The sequence below is a fragment of the Rana temporaria genome, chromosome 3 (assembly GCF_905171775.1).
Source record: "Rana temporaria chromosome 3, aRanTem1.1, whole genome shotgun sequence".
Classification (NCBI taxonomy): Eukaryota; Metazoa; Chordata; class Amphibia; order Anura; family Ranidae; genus Rana; species Rana temporaria.
In genome coordinates this window covers 471,978,788-472,000,358 of record NC_053491.1, presented here as the reverse complement: position 1 = coordinate 472,000,358, position 21,571 = coordinate 471,978,788, and the positions used below count along the sequence as shown (strand labels likewise).

At 43.7% G+C, this 21,571-nt stretch overlaps 1 protein-coding gene across 1 annotated transcript; it reads right to left on the bottom strand.

Annotated features, from left to right (window-relative positions):
- Positions 1–19,088: 19,088 nt before the first annotated feature.
- Positions 19,089–20,764, bottom strand: LOC120933631 (E3 ubiquitin/ISG15 ligase TRIM25-like). The gene has a single exon (XM_040346941.1). The coding sequence runs from the start codon at positions 20,741–20,743 to the stop codon at positions 19,169–19,171; it is 1,575 nt and encodes a 524-aa protein (XP_040202875.1). The 5' UTR covers positions 20,744–20,764; the 3' UTR covers positions 19,089–19,168.
- Positions 20,765–21,571: the final 807 nt, after the last annotated feature.

The window sequence follows — 21,571 nt, the reverse complement described above, 5'->3', positions numbered from 1 at the left end:
CTGTATCGTTCATAGCGTCGGGTCACGGCCGTAGAAATATTTACAGCGATGGATTTTTAATTTTTTTTATTAAAGGACTGGTCACAAGCTGTGTGTGTGTTTTTTTTTATACCTTTCAGTCACTTTTTTGTGTGAAAGAATAGGGGTACAATATACCCCGTTACCAATTCACATAGGTGGCAGCATTTGGGGGTCCCCTTTGTTAAAGGGGGCTTCCAGACTCCGATAAGCCCCCACCTGCAGACCCCCACAACCACCGGGCAAGGGTTGTGGGGATGAGACCCTTGTCCCCATTAACATGGGGACATCATCCCCATGTTGTGGGCATGTGATCTGGTACGGTTCAGGAGGGGGGGCACTTTCTCATCCCCCCTCTTTTCCTGCAGCCTGCCAGGTTGCATGCTTGGATATGGGGCTGGTATGGATTTTTGGGGGGATCCATGCCAGACCTGATATGGAATTTGTTTTATTTTGGTTTGGGGTTTTGCTGTCTTTCTTTAATTACTTTTATCTGTATTGCCGGGACCCGACAATTCATTACAGTGGCAATCAGTTTTAAATTACTTTTTTTCCTTTAGTAATGTCATTTTCTGCAGGGACTTTTCTAAGCACAGGGAACATGCGCTACTTCACAGGCATACTATAGACCCCCCCCCCCGTACGAAATTTAAAGGAATATTTCACTTTTATTGTTTCACTTTAAGTATTTTTAAAATCACTGCTCCTGAAAAAACATCTGTTTTTAAAACTTTTTCTGCATTGATACATGTCCCCTGGGGCAGGACCCAGGTCCCCAAACACTTTTAGGACAATAACTTGCATATAAACCTTTAAAATTATCACTTTTGCTTTTTCATGTTAGTGTTCTGGTGAGAACCAAACCGGGGGTGTTCGGCCCATTCCTACTCACTACTGTGTTCATTCAGGGTGGTGTGTTCATTTAAGATGGTGAGCCCCTCACTCACCATCCCGAAATAACCTACTTGTGTGCCCTCAGTTGCTGGTGGGAGAGGAGAGGAGGGAAAATGGCAGTGCTATGGGGGGAAAGGGGCACACAGGTGTCCCAGACAGCAGGGGGAATTGGGAGCAGATACTAGAACCAATCCTTCCTGCAGTGCAGCCAGAGGAAGAAAAAAAACGTAGAAACCGGCAGCACTACACAAGAGTCACAAGTGTCAGCAATAATGTAGTACTGCTGGCCCTCCTGCTCGGTAGGTGCCCGCACCCCCCTTTTAAACTGATGAGGCCTTGGCCCAGTACAGGAGGGTGGGCTGTACTGCCTTATCAGCGGCCCTTGTGTCAGAAGTTGAAGTGGTTAAAGTTTAAGACACCTTTCACACTGGGTCCTGCTAGCGCACCTTTGGGGCAGTGAAGAAGCGGTGTGTATACCGCTCCTCCACCGCTCTTGCCCATTGAAATCAATGGGGCACTGCCGCTATACCACCAGAAAAGCGCCTCTGCAGAGGTGCTTTGCAGTGGTTTTTAACTCTTTCTCAGCCACTAGCGGGGGTAAAACCGACCCGCTAGTGGCCGAATAGCGCTGCAAATCCGATGGTAAATCGCCGCTAAAAATAGCGACACTTTACCGTTGATGCACCTCCTGTCCCAGTGTGAAAGGGGCCTAACTCCTAGTTTAAGTAATTTGTTTGGACCAAGCTGGTCCAAACAAACTATTTCCTTCACTAAGACATGCAGTTGCTGTGTGCGTTGAATTAACTTTATGTGTTCACTGTGTTCCAGCAGCAGGATGGGGATTTCCTATCCCACTCCTGGTGTTCCATCAGAATTGGTAACGGAAGTAACATTCCGTCGCCGCCATCTTGGTACACCCCACACTCCTCCACAGCAACGATACACCGAGAAGGGGGCAAGCGGACATCTTGTTACACTCACCGGAGTTTTGCATTTCACAGGTTTTTTTAACAGTAAACAGAGCTTTTAAGGTGAAATACATTATTTAGAAATCCGACAGACTGTTTAGATGTTGAATTTTAAAAACAGAGGCAAACCTGCTGATCTCATAGGTTTACTAATCTGGCAGAACACTGCTGCTTTTGTAATTCAACATGTAAACAGTCAGAGAGATTAATAAATACTGTATTTCACCATATAAGCTCAGTTTCCTGTTAAAAATAACTGTGAAATGCAAAACTCCAGCGGGTGTAACAAGATGTCCGCTTGCCCCCTTCTCGGCGTATTATGTATTGTGGAGGAGTGCGGGGTGTAGCAAGATAGCGGCGATGGAACATCACTTCCGTTTCCAATTCTGAAAGGGTCACCATATCTGACAGAACACTGGAACAAAATAGAATTGGACTGAGTGCTGCTCAGCTCTTGTATTTGTATTGTATGAATGAGTAAAAGGCTTCCTGCTTGAAGTAGAGAGATGGGAAAATGATATCATGGTCCCTATCTCAGCCAATCAGAGCAAGCCTTGTACTCATTCATAAAATACAAGGTTTATGGGAATGACTAAGTAGCTCTGGCAATACTGATATAGAGGTTTAGTTTTGGCATTTTGTGTTTTGGGGTGACAATGCTTTTCCCCTGGTCTCCCAGTGTGTCACATATTTGGTGACCCCCAGACATGACACAGTGGGAGACAGGGCTGGCCCAGGACAATAATTTGGCCCTGGACTTCATCCCACTTTAATTTGCCACCATTACTTTGACAGGTTGTCACTGAAACCGGCCCACTGAGCTATCGGGCCCCTGGGAAACTCCCGATAGTCCCGATGGTCAGTACATGTCTGGTTGGAGACCAAGGGAAGACCGTTGTCACCCCATAACACAAAGTGCCAAAACAGGATATCAGTATCAACAGAGTTACTCAGCCATTCACAAGGCCATGTTACATACAATTTGTATTTTGGTTCCCAACTTCCCTCGAAGGCTTTCACAAAGATGTAGGTTACCCTGTGTTCTCCTAATACATTTAATCTCGTTCAGCATGGTAGTGCAGAGTTTGCGACTTGGAGCAACCAATCAGATGGTGTTGATGACTGTTGGCAGCACTGTGAGGCCCCGTACACACGAGGAGACATATCCACTGAAACTGGTCTGCAGACCAGTTTCCGCGGACATGTCCGATCGTGTGTACGGCCTAGCGGACAGGTTTCCAGCGGACAAAAGTTTCTAAGCATGCTTAGAAACTTGTCCGCTGGAAACATGTCCGTCGGACATGTCCGATGGTTAGTACGCCTAATCGGACATGTCCGCTGGTTATTAGGTTATTACGTCTAACCAGCGGACCGAAATCCCGCTATTGCGTCGAATTGATGCGCGGAAGCATTGAACTTCCTGGTTTGCGCATGTCGCCGCGTCACCGTCACCGCCACGTCACCGCGTTCTCTGTCCGTGGGGATTTTGGTCTGATGGTGTGTACACACATCAGACCAAAATATCCCAGGAGACATGTCCGATGAAAACGGTCCGCGGACCGATTTCATCGGACATGTCTCCTTGTGTGTACGGGGCCTGAAGCATATTGCCATTCATCGTATTTCCCTGCCTCTCCCTCTTTGTTTTCCCATGTGCCCTACATATACCAGCTTAATGTATGAAAGGTCTCTGTAGATGCCATCCTCTCTGGTGGAAAAGCTGAGAATGTTGAGACTGGAGAACATAATGCACAGTTATGTTACGAGTGACCCTAATACTGCTAGTATATAGACTGGGGAAGGATTAGAACCACTGTTGGGTTTTTGCTTATATCTAAGGCTCTGTTAGAGAGTTTTCCCTTCAATTCCTGTTCTGCTGACAACGTTTTACCAGACAGGAAGAGAGGGGAAGTCTCCAATGGGGACACATACAGTAATACACATTCTAAAGGGGTCCTAGCCTTCCCCTATTCTACAGAAGAAAATAGTTTTTTATTTCTGTCTGTGTATCTGTTGGAAAGTTCCTCTTGCTGCCTTTTTTGGTTAAACATTGCTAACAGGACAGGAAGTGAGAGTACGTTTATCTAAACGAGTCCCAGATAGTTGTAAAAACCTGACCAACCCTTCCTAACTATGTGTAATACTAAGAAAAAAAAGTATTGGGTAGAAATACACTTTATTAAAGCATCACATTATGTACATTTCATAGATAGATAGATAGACCACACCAACGTTCACTGACCAATAGGAACATGTTACTCACTGATACTGCAATAATTGGACAGATATTCTACCCAATCATAGTGATCAATGAGTGACAGAGTAAGAAGCCTCACTTACATTTATTTATAGTAAAAAAACTACAAGACACTGACTTAAGCCCCACCCACTTCCTTATACTATTGGCTGAATATTTCACCAATCCCATCCCTCCTCCTTGTGATGTCACCAGTTTTATATCTTCTGATTCCCCCCACAGATCTTTATACAACCTCTCCCTACCAGTAAGCCAGCATGGAGGGGCTCAGTGAAGGTGGTGGTGAAGGTGCGGAGGTGTCGGATCGGGTCACGCAGATCATAAAAGGAGATCCGCCCGGCCTCATAATCCAGATATATCCCGACTCTGTTACTGGAGATATTGCAGAGTAACGAGATCAGTTTACAGTCATGTATCACCCCATACAGATCACCATTCCTATACAAACACCATGACTTCTTATTATTTCCAATCCATGACTGCACTCTTTGTCTCTTGTCTATACTGGGGTAACACATGCCGACTCTCCATCCATCTGATCCCCTGACATCCACTTCCCAGTAATGTCTCCCTGAGGAGAAACTCTGACTGCTCAAAACCTGAGACCAATATTGGAATCTCTCTGGTGTTTCTGGACGATTCTGGTCAATATGTGACCTGGAAGCAGTTTTCCTGTCATCTGATATATTTAGAGAATTGTGAGCTGTATTTACATCCAGTAATATGTCTGCAGCTTCCTTTATATAGAAGTATACATGTACCTCTGTTATGATATCAGATAAACCTGTGTGTAATGTGTGTGATATCCCAGCCACATCCAGACCCCCTCCATCATGGAGGAGCTTCTCATGTCTCTCTCTGTCCTCATTATCTCCATCCTCAGTATCACACAAGTCACCTGTGTCTGATTCCTGTAAGAAATCCAGTGGATCCGTCATGTTACACAGCTCCTCAATGTGACGCATCTTCCTGGACAGCTCCTCCTTCTTTGTTTCCAGATCCCGGATGGAGATGGAGATCCGCTTTGCCCTCCCGGAGATTTCCCCCAGGACTCTCTTCTCCAGATCTTCCAGACGTCTCCTGAGATCTCTAAACAGGACAGTGACTCTCTCGTTGTCAACGACTGCTTTTTCTTCTACTTTCCTCCTGTGTTCCTGCAGACTCTGGACTCTTTCCTCCGTCTCCTCTCTCTTTGTCAGAAGTTTCTGCAGAACATTCCTCAGTGTCTCCTTCTTCTTCCCAGAAGCCTCATCCAGTGACTCCATCTCATGTCCCTTATGTCCTCCAATCATACAACAAGACACACAGATACAGGTATCATCCTCAGTGCAATAAAACTCCAGGATCTTCTTATGGACAGAGCATTTCCTGCTCTCCATGGGCAAGGTGGGGTCAGTTAAAATGTGTTCTGGGGACTTTTTGTGGACTCTCAGGTGTTTATCACACAGAGAAACCTCACAGAGCAGACAGCATCTAACAGCAGGTACAGGAGAGTCCACACAGTGAGTACAGAAGACCCCGAACTCCTCCTGATCTGGCTGAGCAGACAGGAAATTCTCCACTATGTTACGTAGTGTTATGTTCCTCTGCAGTGCAGACCAATCCGGAAACTTCTCTCTGCATTCAGGACAGGAATATCCTCCAGACCCCTCCTGTGTATCCAGCACACGATCAATACAGACCCGGCAGAAGTTGTGACCACATCTCAGCATTACAGGATCTGTATAAATGTCCAAACAAAGGGAACATTCCAGCTCAGCTTTCAGATCAGCAGATGCCATTGCGGGCAGCAGAAGAGAGAAGTAAAATGAAAGTTTCTGCCAATAAGGATGATTACAGTTGTGTTTGAATACAATCTCCAACATAACACAGGGTGGGGCTGGGTTGAGTTGGTAATATCAGACATGAACATCAGTGTACAGAAGAGGGAGGTTTTTCATAGAGGTGAAGATTATCATACTTCCCAGCTGTAGACAGAAAGAAGCTCAGAAACTCAGCGCACTACGGTGAAAGGTGAATGTGGTTGCATCACGCTAAAAAAGCAGTGTGGTTACATAGAGTCTGAGACTATTCACACTGTACATTGCATACATGTGCCACAGCCCTTGTACCCTCAAAATGCACCCCTTATTTATTGTGCCAACACCCTGACATGCCGAAAATGATGATGATATTCCTAAGATACAATAAGATATAGTTGCATAGTTACATAGTTAGTCAGGTTGAAAAAAGACACAAGTCCATCCAGTTCAACCACAAAAAAACAAAAAAAAACACAATGCAATCCCATACACCCAACTCCATACCCACAGTTGATCCAGAGGAAGGCAAAAAAAAACATATATATGATGTGGGGCTATTTTTTCAGATTTGCCTTCAGCTCTGCCCACAAGAACATATGGATTAGCTTTTTTTTGTAGCTAGTGAAGGAAGATCTTTGGTGGACGGACTGGACCACCTGTGGTACTAATAATCTTACTGTGACAGGAGTCACTTTGGGTGGGGGGTCCGTGGAACCTAACTTACCTTAAAGAAGCTCCTCGTGATTCTCTTTATGCAAGTTCTCCTGTGTCTATTAGGAGCACAGGGTGACCAAGAAAATAATGGGCAACTACTTAATGGATGCTAAGAATGTGGTTTGGATTACTACAAATGGGACAGTAATATTTATCAACAATATCTCACAAGAAATATAAGAAGACTATTCCAGGTTTGTTTGATTCAGAACTATACATGTTGATTGAAAGAGCTGGTCACATTGGCCTCTGTTCCATGTACCCCAAATGTAGGGGCCGGACAGTCTGCTACTGGGGTCTCCTGTTAATGTTTGAAGGTGTTCTGTGTTTATACTTATTATAATGTGTAGTGTACTTTGTGAGCTCGGTGACGGCAAGTCTGACCTGAAGTTGGGATATCCGATTATTCACAACATCCATGTCTGGGTGGGCACTTAGTCACTTAAGCTGGTTTAAGTCACTAGTTAATTAGCGCATGTTTATTATGTTTCTGGTTACAGTTTGTATGGTTAAGGTAATATGATCAAGGGGTGGACTGTTCTCCTGTGGTGTATATATTCTGTGTGAGTTTTCAAACAAAGAGTTTCAGTTTAGCAGCTAAACTAGTTCTGCTTGGTTCTTGGTTGCAATAGGCGGCTATAATATCTGATAACAATGTTTAGACTGGAGGAAGCGGTATACTGAGGGGGAAGCACTCAAGGAGAGTTAGAGACGGGTCCGTCATACTTACTATAGAAGAATGAGTTGACCTTTAAGAACCTAAGGAGGCCCTTAACCTCATAATAAAGAAAACGGAGGAAATGTGGTTTCAATGACGGATGTAATATACAAGAATGAGGTAAAGAGAAAACTAAGTGATGACACTACATATAAGAGACTGCCAGTGAATAGTGTTGAGCGGAATACGCCATATTCGATTTCGCGATATATCACGAATATATAGCCGAATATTCGTGAAATATTCGCTAAAATCGAATATTCGTGATATTTTATAAAAAAAAAAAATTGCGAAATTTCGCTAATGCGAATGCGAAAATTATTGCAAATTTTTGATAACTGTGGTAGGAGAACTCTGATTGGCTCTGATGCAAAAGAAGGGCGGAGAAAGTATTCTCGAATATTCGGAAATCGAATATTCGGAATATTTTATCAAAAAAAAAAATGTTGTGAAATATTTTGACAACTGTGGTAGGAGAACTCTGATTGGCTCTGATGTAAAAGAAGGGTGGAGAAAGTATTCGCGAATATTCGGAAATCGAATATTCGCGAATACTTTCTCCACCCTTTTTTTGCATCAGAGCCAATCAGAGCTGTCAAAATCTCGCAATCAATTTCGCATTCGCATTAGCGAAATTTCGATAAAACATCACCAATATTCGATTTCCGAATATTCGCGAATACTTTCTCCGCCCTTCTTTTGCATCAAAACCAATCAGAGTTCTCCTACCACAGTTGTCAAAATATTTCACAACATTTTTTTTTTGATAAAATATTCCGAATATTCGATTTCCAAATATTCGAGAATACTTTCTCCGCCCTTCTTTTGCATCAGAGCCAATCAGAGTTCTCCTACCACAGTTATCAAAAATTCGCAATAATTTTCGCATTCGCATTAGCGAAATTTCGCAATTTTTTTTTTTTTTTATATTCGGCAACATAAAAGGATCGCCTCAGCTTAGCTACTCGGCCCAGGGTCTCTAATCATACCAGCAATGCTTTTAGACGTTGATAGGATGTGATCGGTTTTAAAAATAAAATTGAAAAAATGCAAATATTCGGAATTGCGAATATTGGCCGCGAAATTCGAGATATTCGCGAATACTCGAATATGCCATATTCGAGCCGAATATTCGCAATACGAATATTCGTGAGCAACACTACCAGTGAACCCATTCCCTGTCCTGGCTTAATCTTTGAAACAACAAGTTACAATCAGCTTTTGAGATGGGATTTATCTCAAATGGGAACTTGAATATCTTAAGGTGGGTTAGTACAATACACACTTATAAAAGACTTGGTGGTTAAACTCCCCTCCTACATACAGGATACCATGATGTTTTTCACACGAATAGGTAGGTGGTGGTAGGTATTGAGGATTGAGTCCCTCTACATATCAATCCCTTATGAGTGGAAACTCATGGCAGTGGCCCACTATTTGGAAACTTACTTCCCACAAATGGGGGCACAGAATTTTTTTTTGGAGTTTGCCCTCTACAGCAATTATGCCTGACTTTACTTGGGAGGAGGAGATAGTTTACTGGTCTTTGATGTATCTTAGCCATGAAAGGGATCGGCTGAGGAGCTTCAGTTATGTATATAGGAGTAGAATCATAATGAGCGGAATATCAAATTGACCTTTAATTTTGACTAAGAATTTCCTTTTTGGAATTGCTTGTGTCCATCCAGGGCAATAGTTTAGTAACTAGAATGGAAACAGCCACTAATACATTCCTGCAGGCGGACAACCATCATCTTAGGACCCTTATCAAAGGCATCCCAGTGTGACAGTTCCTAAGGATTTGCAGGAACTGTTCCCACTTTGAAGATTTCAGAAATTAGGCCACCAACATGTATTGGAGGCACTGCCAAAGGGGCTACTCTCATAACATGATTAGGAGGGCCAGGAGAAGAAGGGCCTACAAATACAACAAGGATGGATTGTTAAATCCAAAGAAAATAGGTGAATCAGAGGATCCCTTCGGCCCAGTGCGGGTAGTCACACAATTTTAAGCCCAGTGGAAGGAGATGAGGAAGGTCCTAGATAAACACTGGCATATTCTAACACAATGCCCACAGTTGGTGGAGAGAGTTGGTCCCAGACTGTTAATGGTGACTTGACATGACAGAAACCTGAATGACCTCCTTGTGCAATTCAAACTTTGAAGAAAGCCGGTTGTGAACTGGATGATGTTCAGCTTGCCACAAGTTAGGCGAATGTATCTGGGCACTGCCAGATTTCCCATATGTAGATAGAACTGACATGTTCATCAATGACAATTGCTCTAAGATATTTAAAATCTAGCAAGTTATTATTGTTCAGTAAGCCACTTGGTCTATATGTTGGAATGTCCATGTAAGAAGTGCTATGTTGGGAAAACCAAGAGGCATTTGAGGGTCCGCATTGGTGAACACATCAAGAGCATTAAGAAGAAAGATGAAGTTAGCCCCCTAGTGATACACTTTGCTCAACAACATGGTAGCAGACAAGAAAGCCTGTGAGTCAAAGGGATCTATGCTCCTGAAAAAATGGCTGTTTTTAAAACTTTTTTTGCATTGATACATGTCCCCTGGGGCAGGACCCGGGCCCCAAATACTTTTTATGGCAATAACTTGCATATAAGCCTTTAAATCAGTACTTTTGATTTTTCATGTTCGTGTCCCATAGACTTTAACAGCGTTCGTACACATTTTTTGCCTGTTCGCATGTTCTGCTGCGAACCGAACCGGGGGGGTTTTCGGCTCATCCCTAATAGGGTTGTACCGATACCAGTATCGGTATCGGGACCGATACCGAGTATTTGCGGGAGTACTTGTACTCGCGCAAATACCCCCGATACCTAAATAGAATACTTTCCCCCCCGCGCCGCTGCCGCCGCATCGCCGCATCGCACCGCCGCATCGAAAGCCGCCGCATGGGTTAAACGCCGTGCGGGAACATCACAGCTTTCATTTGAATAGCTGTAGTGTTCCCGCGCGTATAGACACTCCCCCTTGCTCGGGATTGGATGGGTGATCGTGATCTGTCCAATCCCAAGGGGGAGTGTCTATACGCGCGGGCAAAACAGCTATTCAAATTAATGCTGTGATTTTCTCTATGCGGCGGCGGCGGCTTTCGGCGGCAAAGGTATGGCTACATATGTGAGGGACATGGCTAGAGGGACATGGCTGCATATGTGAGGGACATGGCTAGAGGGACATGGCTGCATATGTGAGGGACATGGCTAGAGGGACATGGCTGCATATGTGAGGGACATGGCTAGAGGGACATGGCTGCATATGTGAGGGACATGGCTAGAGGGACATGGCTGCATATGTGAGGGACATGGCTAGAGGGACATGGCTGAATATGTGAGGGACATGGTTAGAGGGACATGGCTGCATATGTGAGGGACATGGCTAGAGGGACATGGCTGCATATGTGAGGGACATGGCTAGAGGGACATGGCTGCATATGTGAGGGACATGGCTAGAGGGACATGGCTGCATATGTGAGGGACATGGCTAGAGGGACATGGCTGAATATGTGAGGGACATGGTTAGAGGGACATGGCTGCATATGTGAGGGACATGGCTAGAGGGACATGGCTGCATATGTGAGGGACATGGCTAGAGGGACATGGCTGCATATGTGAGGGACATGGCTAGAGGGACATGGCTGCATATGTGAGGGACATGGCTAGAGGGACATGGCTGCATATGTGAGGGATATGGCTAGAGGGACATGGCTGCATATGTGAGGGACATGACTAGAGGGACATTGCTGCATATGTGAGGGACATGGCTGCATATGTGGGGGAAATGGCTGCATTTGGGGACACATTTAAAAAAAGTATCGGTATCGGCGACTACTTGAAAAAAAGTATCGGTACTTGTACTCGGTCCTAAAAAAGTGGTATCGGGACAACCCTAATCCCTAATTACAGTAATCAGTGCTAAAAATATGCACGGACATTGTACTAATGACACTGGCAGGGAAGGGGTTAACACCAGGGGTGATCAAAGGGCTAACTGTGTCCCTAGAGGATGATTCCTAACTGTGTGGGGGATGGACTCACTAGCAGGAACACAAGATCATTGTGTTAATCTCTGACAGAACGGCGGTCTGCCTTGTTTACATCGGCAGACCACCATTCTAGCTCTCTGGGGAGTGATCATGGGTGACTGCCCACCTGTCCAGTGCCATATCTCATATCTGGTGGCACAGTAGCTTGCGTGTATAGTACAACTAAACTAATCAAAACTAATAAAAAAAAAATGCCAGGCAGAGGCAGAGGCAGGCCACCCCGCAGGGGCCGTCATGGTCATGGTGCTGTGATTCCCTTTGGCCCTAGAATAATGCCTTCAGAGGCCACGTACCCTGAACTCGAAAAGTTCTGAGGACATAGTCAGAGTTTGGTCTTTCACTGTGAACCCTAACCCTATTACAGACAGGGTTAGGGTTACAGATAGGTTTAGGGTTACAGATAGGGTTAGGGTTACAGATAGGGTTAGGGTTACAGACAGGGTTAGGGTTACAGATAGGGTTAGGGTTACAGATAGGGTTAGGGTTAGGGTTACAGATAGGGTTAGGGTTACAGATAGGGTTAGGGTTACAGACAGGGTGGGGGGTAACAGACTGTAACCCTAACCCTATCTGTAACCCTAACCCTATCTGTAACCCTAACCCTGTCTGTAACCCTAACCCTAACCCTATCTGTAACCCTAACCCTAACCCTATCTGTTACCCTAACCCTAACCCTGTCTGTAACCCTAACCCTATCTGTAACCCTAACCCTATCTGCTACCCTTACAATTAAGCCTGTCTGTAACCCTAACCCTGTCTGTAACCCTAACCCTATCTGTAACCCTAACCCTAACCCTATCTGTAACCCTAACCCTAACCCTATCTGTAACCCTAACCCTATCTGTAACCCTAACCATATCTGTTACCCTAACCCTAACCCTGTCTGTAACCCTAACCCTATCTATAACTCTAACCCTATCTGTTACCCTAACCCTATCTGTAACCCTAACCCTAACCCTGTCTGTTACCCTAACCCTGTATGTAACCCTAACCCTAACTGTAACCCTAACCCTATCTGTTACCCTAACCCTGTCTGTAACCCTAACCCTATCTGTTACCCTAACCCTAACCCTGTCTGTAACCTAACCCTATCTGTAACCCTATCTGTAACCCTAACCCTAACCCTTACACTACCTGATCGATACAACATCATACCTGATGTTTTAAAGCACATTATTCCAAACAATTTATGAATGTTAGGTGATTTATGCCCTTTATGGATTAAAAACGGACTGCATATGTGAGGGACATGGCTGCATATGTGGGGGAAATGGCTGCATTTGGGGACACATTTAAAAAAAGTATCGGTATCGGCGACTACTTGAAAAAAAGTATCGGTACTTGTACTCGGTCCTAAAAAAGTGGTATCGGGACAACCCTAATCCCTAATTACAGTAATCAGTGCTAAAAATATGCACGGACATTGTACTAATGACACTGGCAGGGAAGGGGTTAACACCAGGGGTGATCAAAGGGCTAACTGTGTCCCTAGAGGATGATTCCTAACTGTGTGGGGGATGGACTCACTAGCAGGAACACAAGATCATTGTGTTAATCTCTGACAGAACGGCGGTCTGCCTTGTTTACATCGGCAGACCACCATTCTAGCTCTCTGGGGAGTGATCATGGGTGACTGCCCACCTGTCCAGTGCCATATCTCATATCTGGTGGCACAGTAGCTTGCGTGTATAGTACAACTAAACTAATCAAAACTAATAAAAAAAAAAATGCCAGGCAGAGGCAGAGGCAGGCCACCCCGCAGGGGCCGTCATGGTCATGGTGCTGTGATTCCCTTTGGCCCTAGAATAATGCCTTCAGAGGCCACGTACCCTGAACTCGAAAAGTTCTGAGGACATAGTCAGAGTTTGGTCTTTCACTGTGAACCCTAACCCTATTACAGACAGGGTTAGGGTTACAGATAGGTTTAGGGTTACAGATAGGGTTAGGGTTACAGATAGGGTTAGGGTTACAGACAGGGTTAGGGTTACAGATAGGGTTAGGGTTACAGATAGGGTTAGGGTTAGGGTTACAGATAGGGTTAGGGTTACAGATAGGGTTAGGGTTACAGACAGGGTGGGGGGTAACAGACTGTAACCCTAACCCTATCTGTAACCCTAACCCTATCTGTAACCCTAACCCTGTCTGTAACCCTAACCCTAACCCTATCTGTAACCCTAACCCTAACCCTATCTGTTACCCTAACCCTAACCCTGTCTGTAACCCTAACCCTATCTGTAACCCTAACCCTATCTGCTACCCTTACAATTAAGCCTGTCTGTAACCCTAACCCTGTCTGTAACCCTAACCCTATCTGTAACCCTAACCCTAACCCTATCTGTAACCCTAACCCTAACCCTATCTGTAACCCTAACCCTATCTGTAACCCTAACCATATCTGTTACCCTAACCCTAACCCTGTCTGTAACCCTAACCCTATCTATAACTCTAACCCTATCTGTTACCCTAACCCTATCTGTAACCCTAACCCTAACCCTGTCTGTTACCCTAACCCTGTATGTAACCCTAACCCTAACTGTAACCCTAACCCTATCTGTTACCCTAACCCTGTCTGTAACCCTAACCCTATCTGTTACCCTAACCCTAACCCTGTCTGTAACCTAACCCTATCTGTAACCCTATCTGTAACCCTAACCCTAACCCTTACACTACCTGATCGATACAACATCATACCTGATGTTTTAAAGCACATTATTCCAAACAATTTATGAATGTTAGGTGATTTATGCCCTTTATGGATTAAAAACGGACTCTGCGACAACTATGTAATTTTCCATGGGAGTTTTGCCATGGATCCCCCTCCGGCATGCCACAGTCCAGGTGTTAGTCCCCTTGAAACAACTTTTCCATCACTATTGTGGCCAGAAAGAGTCCCTGTGGGTTTTAAAATTTGCCTGCCCATTGAAGTCTATGGCGGTTCGCCCAGTTTGCCCGGTTCGCAAACTTTTGCGGAAGTTCGCCTTTCGTGAACCGAAAATTTTGCGAGATCACTATGCAGGAATCGATATACAAAATGGAGTCTCACCCAAATAGCTGCAATCCTTGACTCTCATAGGTTCATACAAGGCAAATGCAGCCTATCACGGCCACAAGACACCCCTCTCTGTTCTCCACCTTCACTGATCCAATCACCATCCAACCCTTCAATAACTCCAACACGTAGTATAGAGAAGACAAAACTCATAGTGGGGTAAAATCATAAAAACACTTTATTCCCATAAAAATCTGCATACAGAGCATAAAATATAGAAGACTTAACAGCACATGTGATTTGTTTTCAATTTATTTTTATTGGTTCTCTTCTCAAGTACAAAAAATGTACAATAAAACAAGATTCTATCACATTATATATCTATTCTTACTCATTCTTCAATGTACAAAATATGATCAATATCTATGAACCACGTTATCAAAATGTCTTACAATATGTACCTCCATATATTCTATCTTCCATTCTCATTCATCCTTTCACACATTCATCCAGCATCAACCTAGCATACAAGGATAAAAAAAAACATAGCCCCTCTATTCTCTCCCTTTCCTTATCATTTTATATTCCTTTTACAATGACCCTTCAAGTTCTTTCTGATTTTTCAATTATAAATATACTTTTATTCTATTTGAGAGCCGAAATTCATCCAATTTCTGCCATAATTCTGGCATTTGACTATTTATATATCCTTCTTCTCTTATCTGCTTTTGATATATTGTATTTCGTTCACTTCACATATTCAGTCTGCTATGTTTGGGCTTTTATTTTTTCTCCAATTGTGAGCTATTATTGTTCTAGCTGCTGATGTCATATGATGGAAAATATCTTTCTTAATACTCTTTATTGATTCTGGCATCAGGTATAACAATGAGATATCTATATTTAGATTCCTCTCTATTCCCGACACTTTTTCATATATCTCATATATTGTTTTACAGAATTTTACTCACCATATGACAATCATATAAAAATATGGTCCATACTCCCCCTTTCCGCCTTACATCTCCAACAAATAGTTTGTCCACTATTTATCTTATTTAATGCTACAGGGCTCCAATACCATCGCATTGCTATTTTGTAGTTTTTTTTCTTGATATTTGTTCGCTGTAGAAATTTTGTGAATTATTTCAAATACCTTCTTCCATTCTATCTCTGATATTGATCTTCCTATTTCCTTTTCCCATTTTTTAATTCATGTTAACTCTCTAAAGCCTCATACACACGATCAGTCCATCCGATGAGAACGGTCTGAAGGACCGTTGTCATAGGTTAACCGATTAAGCTGACTGATGGTCCGTCCTACACACCATCGGTTAAAAAAACGAACGTGTCAGAACACGGTGACGTAAAACACAACGACGTGCTGAAAAAAATAAAGTTCAATGCTTCCAAGCATGCGTCGACTTGATTCTGAGCATACGCGGGTTTATAACCGATGGTTGTGCCTACTAACAATCGTTTTTTTTCCCATCGGTTAGGAATCCATCGGTTAAATTTAAAGCAAGTTGGCTTTTTTTTAACCTATGGTTACATAACCTATGGGGCCTACACACGATCGGTTTGGACCGTTGAAAATGGTACATCAGACCGTTGTCCTCTGGTTAACCTATCGTGTGTACGAGGCCTAAGTGACCCTGAAGGGAGTAATAGGCTATATATATATTAGAACATTTTTTAGTTGGCTTTTGTTCATCTGTTAATATTTGTTCAAATTTAGTTTTTGGTCTATTTATTAGAGGTAATTCTATCTTTGTTGCAATATATGTAGCTACAGTAATTGATGGTATTGTAGCCATTTATGTTTATGTTCCAGTCGCAGATCTTGTATTTTTGGCAATTTCCCATCCACTAGGATCTGGGCGGCCCTTGCGTTCTCCAGTATGTTCCATTTTAAGTATTTTGTGGTTGCTAAAGCTGGCTGAAATTCTGGATTGGAGAACAGTGGGGTCATTGGCCCCATCATAGTGGATAGGTTCCCCCTTTTTACTTCTGTGTCCCATATTTTTTATGTGGCTCTTGTAAAGATAGTTAATTTCTTGTTTGCAGGTCTTATAAAGGTTTTATCCAAGTTGAGTTGAATTCCTATAATATCTTCTTCTAGTTTAACCCATTGTTTGTCCTCCCCATTATGATACCAGTCTATAATCCTAGTCAAGGAGGTAGCTTGTAGGTATTTCGAAAAGTCTGGTAATGCTAACCCTCCATTTTTCTTTTTTTTTAACAACTTCAGACTTAACCATAGCAAGAGACTCATGATTTTATTCATTAATATCGTCTCTACTCCAGTTTCGCATCATTTGTAGTTTTCCGGGTACCGGTTTAAATTCCTTTTTTTTTTTTTCTTAGTTCAGATTAAAATACATTTTTTAATTTGCGGTGTTTTGTGGGCCCAAATAAAGCTTCCTATTGCTTTCCTTAATTCAATCAGTTTTTTTGGAATGACTAGGGGAATTGTGAGAAAAATGTATAACAGTTTTGGTAATATATCCATTTTTATTATATTGATTCTTCCCATCCATGAGTATGTTACCTTTTCATATTTTTGTAATAGTTTTATTACTTTTCGGATTGCTGCATTATAATTCAATTCTTGTAACTTATTCAAGTCTCTCGGAATATAAATTCCCAAATACCTAGGCCCGGATTCAGAAAGACTTACGACGGGCGTATCAGTAGATACGCCGTCGTAAGTCCGAAAACCGCGCCGTCGCAACTTTAAGCGTATGCTCAAACTGATATGCGCTTAAATGTTTCTAAGATACGACCGGCGTAAGTCTCCTACGCCGATGTATCTTAACTGCATATTTACGCTGACCGCTAGGGGCGTGTATGCTGATTTACGCCTAGAATATGTAAATCAGCAAGATACGCCTATTCACGAACGTACGCCCGGCAGTCACAGTACAGATACGCCTTTTACGTAAGGCTTTTTCCGGCGTAAAGTTACCCCTGCTATATGAGGCGCAGCCAATGTTATATATGGACGTCGGGCCAGCGTCGAATTTTCCGTCGATTACGTCGTTTGCGTAAGTCGTTCGCGAATAGGGCTGTGCGTAATTTACGTTCACGCTGAAAGCATTGGCTTTTTGCGGGTTAATTTGGAGCATGCGCACTGGGATACTTTCACGGACTGCGCATGCGCCGTTCGTAAAAAGCGTCATTTACGTGGGGTCACGAAGATTTTACATAAAACACGCCCACATCTTACACATTTGAATTAGGCGGGCTTACGCCGGCCAATTTACGCTACGCCGCCGCAACTTACGGAGCAAGTGCTTTGTGAATAATGCACTTGCCTGTCAAAGTTGCGGAGGCATAGCGTAAATAGGATACGCTACGCCCGCATAGAGTTACGCGCTCCCTACCTGAATCTACCCCATAATAGCTACTTGTTGCCATTTAAACGAAAAATCCTTTTGCAATAATAGTTGGGCTTTTTTCTGTTAGTGATACATTTAGCATTTCAGATTTTTTTATAATTAACTTTGAAATTATTCAATTCCAACAGCACATGTGATTTGTATACACAAATATGGCGGATACCAGACTCAGATCGGCTCTTCTGCTTGCTTCTGAGCATGTGTGGTTTTTGGTGCGTCAGAATTGCATACAGACGATCAGAATTTCCGTCAAGAACTTTTCTTGTCGGAAAATTTGAGAACCAGCTCTCAAATTTTTGTTGTTGGAAATTCCGACAGAAAAAGTCAGATGGAGCATACACGCGGTCGGAATTTCCAACAAAAAGCTTACATCGGACATTTGTTGTTGGAATTTCCGATTGTGTGTACGCGGCATTCGAGAAAAGTTTAACATTTTATTAAAGTGGTTTTAAAGACATTCTCTGCATTAAGGGAAGACATGTTCCAGTGTTTCTGTGTGTGTCAATAGATGCACAAAGCCTGACTTGGGAGCGATCGCGCAGGTGTGACCCCCATAGGTAGTGGCTTGTTATGGTGACACACAAAGACCAGGAGAACACCATAAATTAAATGTAGACTTTACAACCACTTTAATTATAGAAGTAGAAAGATAGATAGATAGATAGATAGATAGATAGATAGATAGATAGATAGATAGATAGATAGATAGATAGATAGATAGATAGATAAAACAGATCAATGAGTGACAGATGGAGAAATCTCACTTACATTTATTTTTAGTAGAAAAACCTACATGACACTGACTTAAAGCGGAGGTCCACTCAAATTTTTTTGTTTTAAAAGCCACCAGCTACAAATACTGCAGCTGCTGACTTTTAAAAAATGGACACTTACCTGTCCAGCGCGCCCGCGGTGTCGGCAGACAAGGTCGAGTAATCGCTCAGTCCTCGGATGCTGCCGCGGCTATTCTCGGTGAGGGAATCAGGAAGTGAAGCCTTGCGGCTTTACTGCCTGGGTCCCTACTGCGCATGCACGAGTAGCGCGGCATGCCGTCACTGGTCCCCGCTCTCACCTGGGACCAGTGTTTTTTCCAGGAGACATCGGGGGGGGGGGGAGTGACGTGACTCCCATGGGAGTCTATGCCCGGAAGTGGGTGCAAATACCTGTCTTAGGTATCTGCATCCTCTTCCCCCTGAAAGGTGCCACCGGAGGGGGGGGGAGGGTTCCAAAAAGCGGAAGTTCCCTTTTGGGTGGAACTCTGCTTTAAGCTCCACCCACAGCAATATCCTATTGGCTGAATATTCCACCAATCCCATCCCTCCTCCCTGTGATGTCACCAGCTTTATATCTCCCGATTCCCCCCAGACATCTTTAAACAACCTTCCATTAAACGTATCACAGCATGGAGGGGCTCAGTGAAGGTGGTGGTGAAGGTGTGGATGTGTCGGATCGGGTCACACAGATCATAAAAGGAGATCCGCCCGGCCTCATAATCCAGATATATCCTGACTCTGTTACTGGAGATATTGGGGGGCAATGATATATTATTACCGTCATGTCTCACCACATACTGATTATCTTTCCTGTACAAACACCAGGACTTGTTATTATATCCAATCAGTGACTGCCCTCCTCTCCTGTCTATACTGGGGTAACACATCCCGACTCTCCATCCATCTGTTTCCCCGACATCCACTTCCCAGTAATGTCTCCCTGAGGAGAAACTCTGACTGCTCATCACCTGAGAACAATCCTGAAACCTCTCTGGTGTTTCTGGACGATTCTGTTTTCTATCTGACACGGATACAGTTTTCCTGTCATCTGATATATGGAGATAATTATGAGCTGTGTTTACATCCAGTAATATGTCTGCAGCTCCCTGTATATAGAATTCTAAATTTGCCTCTGTTATATCAGATAATGTGTGTAATGTGTGTGATATCCCAGCCACATCCAGACCCCCTTCATCATGGAGGAGCTTCTCATGTCTCTCTCTGTCCTCATTATCTCCATCCTCAGTATCACACAAGTCACCTGTGTCTGATTCCTGTAAGACAGTCAGTGGATCCGTCGTGTTACACAGCTCCTCAATGTGACGCATCTTCCTGGACAGCTCCTCCTTCTTTATTTCCAGATCCCAGATGGAGATGGAGATCCGCTCTGCTCTCCCGGAGATTTCCCTCAGGACTCTCTTCTCCAGATCTTCCAGACGTCTCCTGAGATCTCTAAACAGGACAGTGACTCTCTCGGTGTCACCAGCTGCTTCTTCTTCTACTTTCCTCCTGTGTTCCTCCAGACTCTGGACTCTTTCCTCTGTATCCTCTCTCTTTGTCAGAAGTTTCTGCAAAACATTCCTCAGAGTCTCCTTCTTCTTCTCAGAAGCCTCATCCAGTGACTCCATCTCATGTCCTTTATGCTCTCCAATCATACAACAAGACACACAGATACAGGTATCATCCTCAGTGCAGTAATACTCCAGGATCTTCTTATGGGTGGAGCATTTCCTGATCTCCATGGACAAGGAAGGGTCAGTTAAGATGTGTTCTGGGGACTTTTTGTGGGCTCTCAGGTGTTTATCACACAGAGAAACCTCACAATGTAGACAGGATCTAACAGCAGGTACAGGGAAGTCCACACAGTGAGTACAGAAGCCCCAGGATGACTCCTGATCTGGCTGTGCAGACAGGAAATTCTCCACTATGTTACGTAGTGTTATGTTCCTGTGCAGTGCAGGCCGCTTTTGAAACTTCTCTCTGCATTCAGGACAGGAATATCCTCCAGACCCCCCCTGTGTATCCAGCAAACGATCAATACAGACCCGGCAGAAGTTGTGTCCACATCTCAGCATTACAGGATCTGTATAAATGTTCAAACAGATGGAACATTCCAGCTCAGCTCTCAGATTAGCAGACTCCATCGCTGACAGTAGAAGTGAAAGTGAAAGTCTCTGACATCGGGGAAGAATGTAGTTGGGAGGGGTCACTTCCTCCTACACAGGGTGAGACAGAGATCAGAGTACTGAAGAGGGAGGAAGTAAAGATAACCACATCTCTCAGCTTTAGAAGAAAGATAAGTGTGAGAAGAAATATGGCTGGTTAGGTGTGCGAAGGTGAAAGGCGAACGTGGTTGCATCATGCTAATTACTGCACACATACAGTATGCTGCACTCTTTGTACCTCCAGAATATTAAGATTATTATTATTATTATTATATCAACACCTGGCCATGCAGAGAATTATGACAGTATCACAATTAATCTGGAATTGCTGCACTTCTCTCTTCTGTCACTAGATAGCCGGGTATCTGGTGGGATTAGATAAGACAAGAGCATTGCAAGGACAGATTATGAATAGATGGAGTATCTCAGTCAATGGGCAGGTATCTTCTTGGGTCTGCTGGGAGAGCCTATTTATTTGGGTGAGGTCAGGTGATCTAGGTTCTGTGCCACCTGGATGGCTGTCTGGGTGGACATGTGTTTTGTCCCGGGCTGTGAGGCCAGAGCCTGAAGCCTCGTACACACGACTTGATGGGCGAAACACATCGTTTTCCTTGTCGAGTTCCTTGTTAGGCTGTCGAGGAACTCGACAAGGCAAGTTTCTCCATTCCCGTCGAGGAAAAAGAAGACATTCTCTCTTTTTGGCTCGACGGGATCCTCGACAGTTTCCTCGTCGAAAAATGTACACACGACCGGTTTCCTCTGCAAAAAAAAAAAATCCCAGTAAGTTTCTTGCTGTTTTTTGCCGAG

Bases quoted from the DNA above. Each gene is read 5' to 3' on its own strand.
- LOC120933631 (XM_040346941.1), bottom strand. From the start codon at position 20,743: ATGGAGTCTGCTAATCTGAGAGCTGAGCTGGAATGTTCCATCTGTTTG.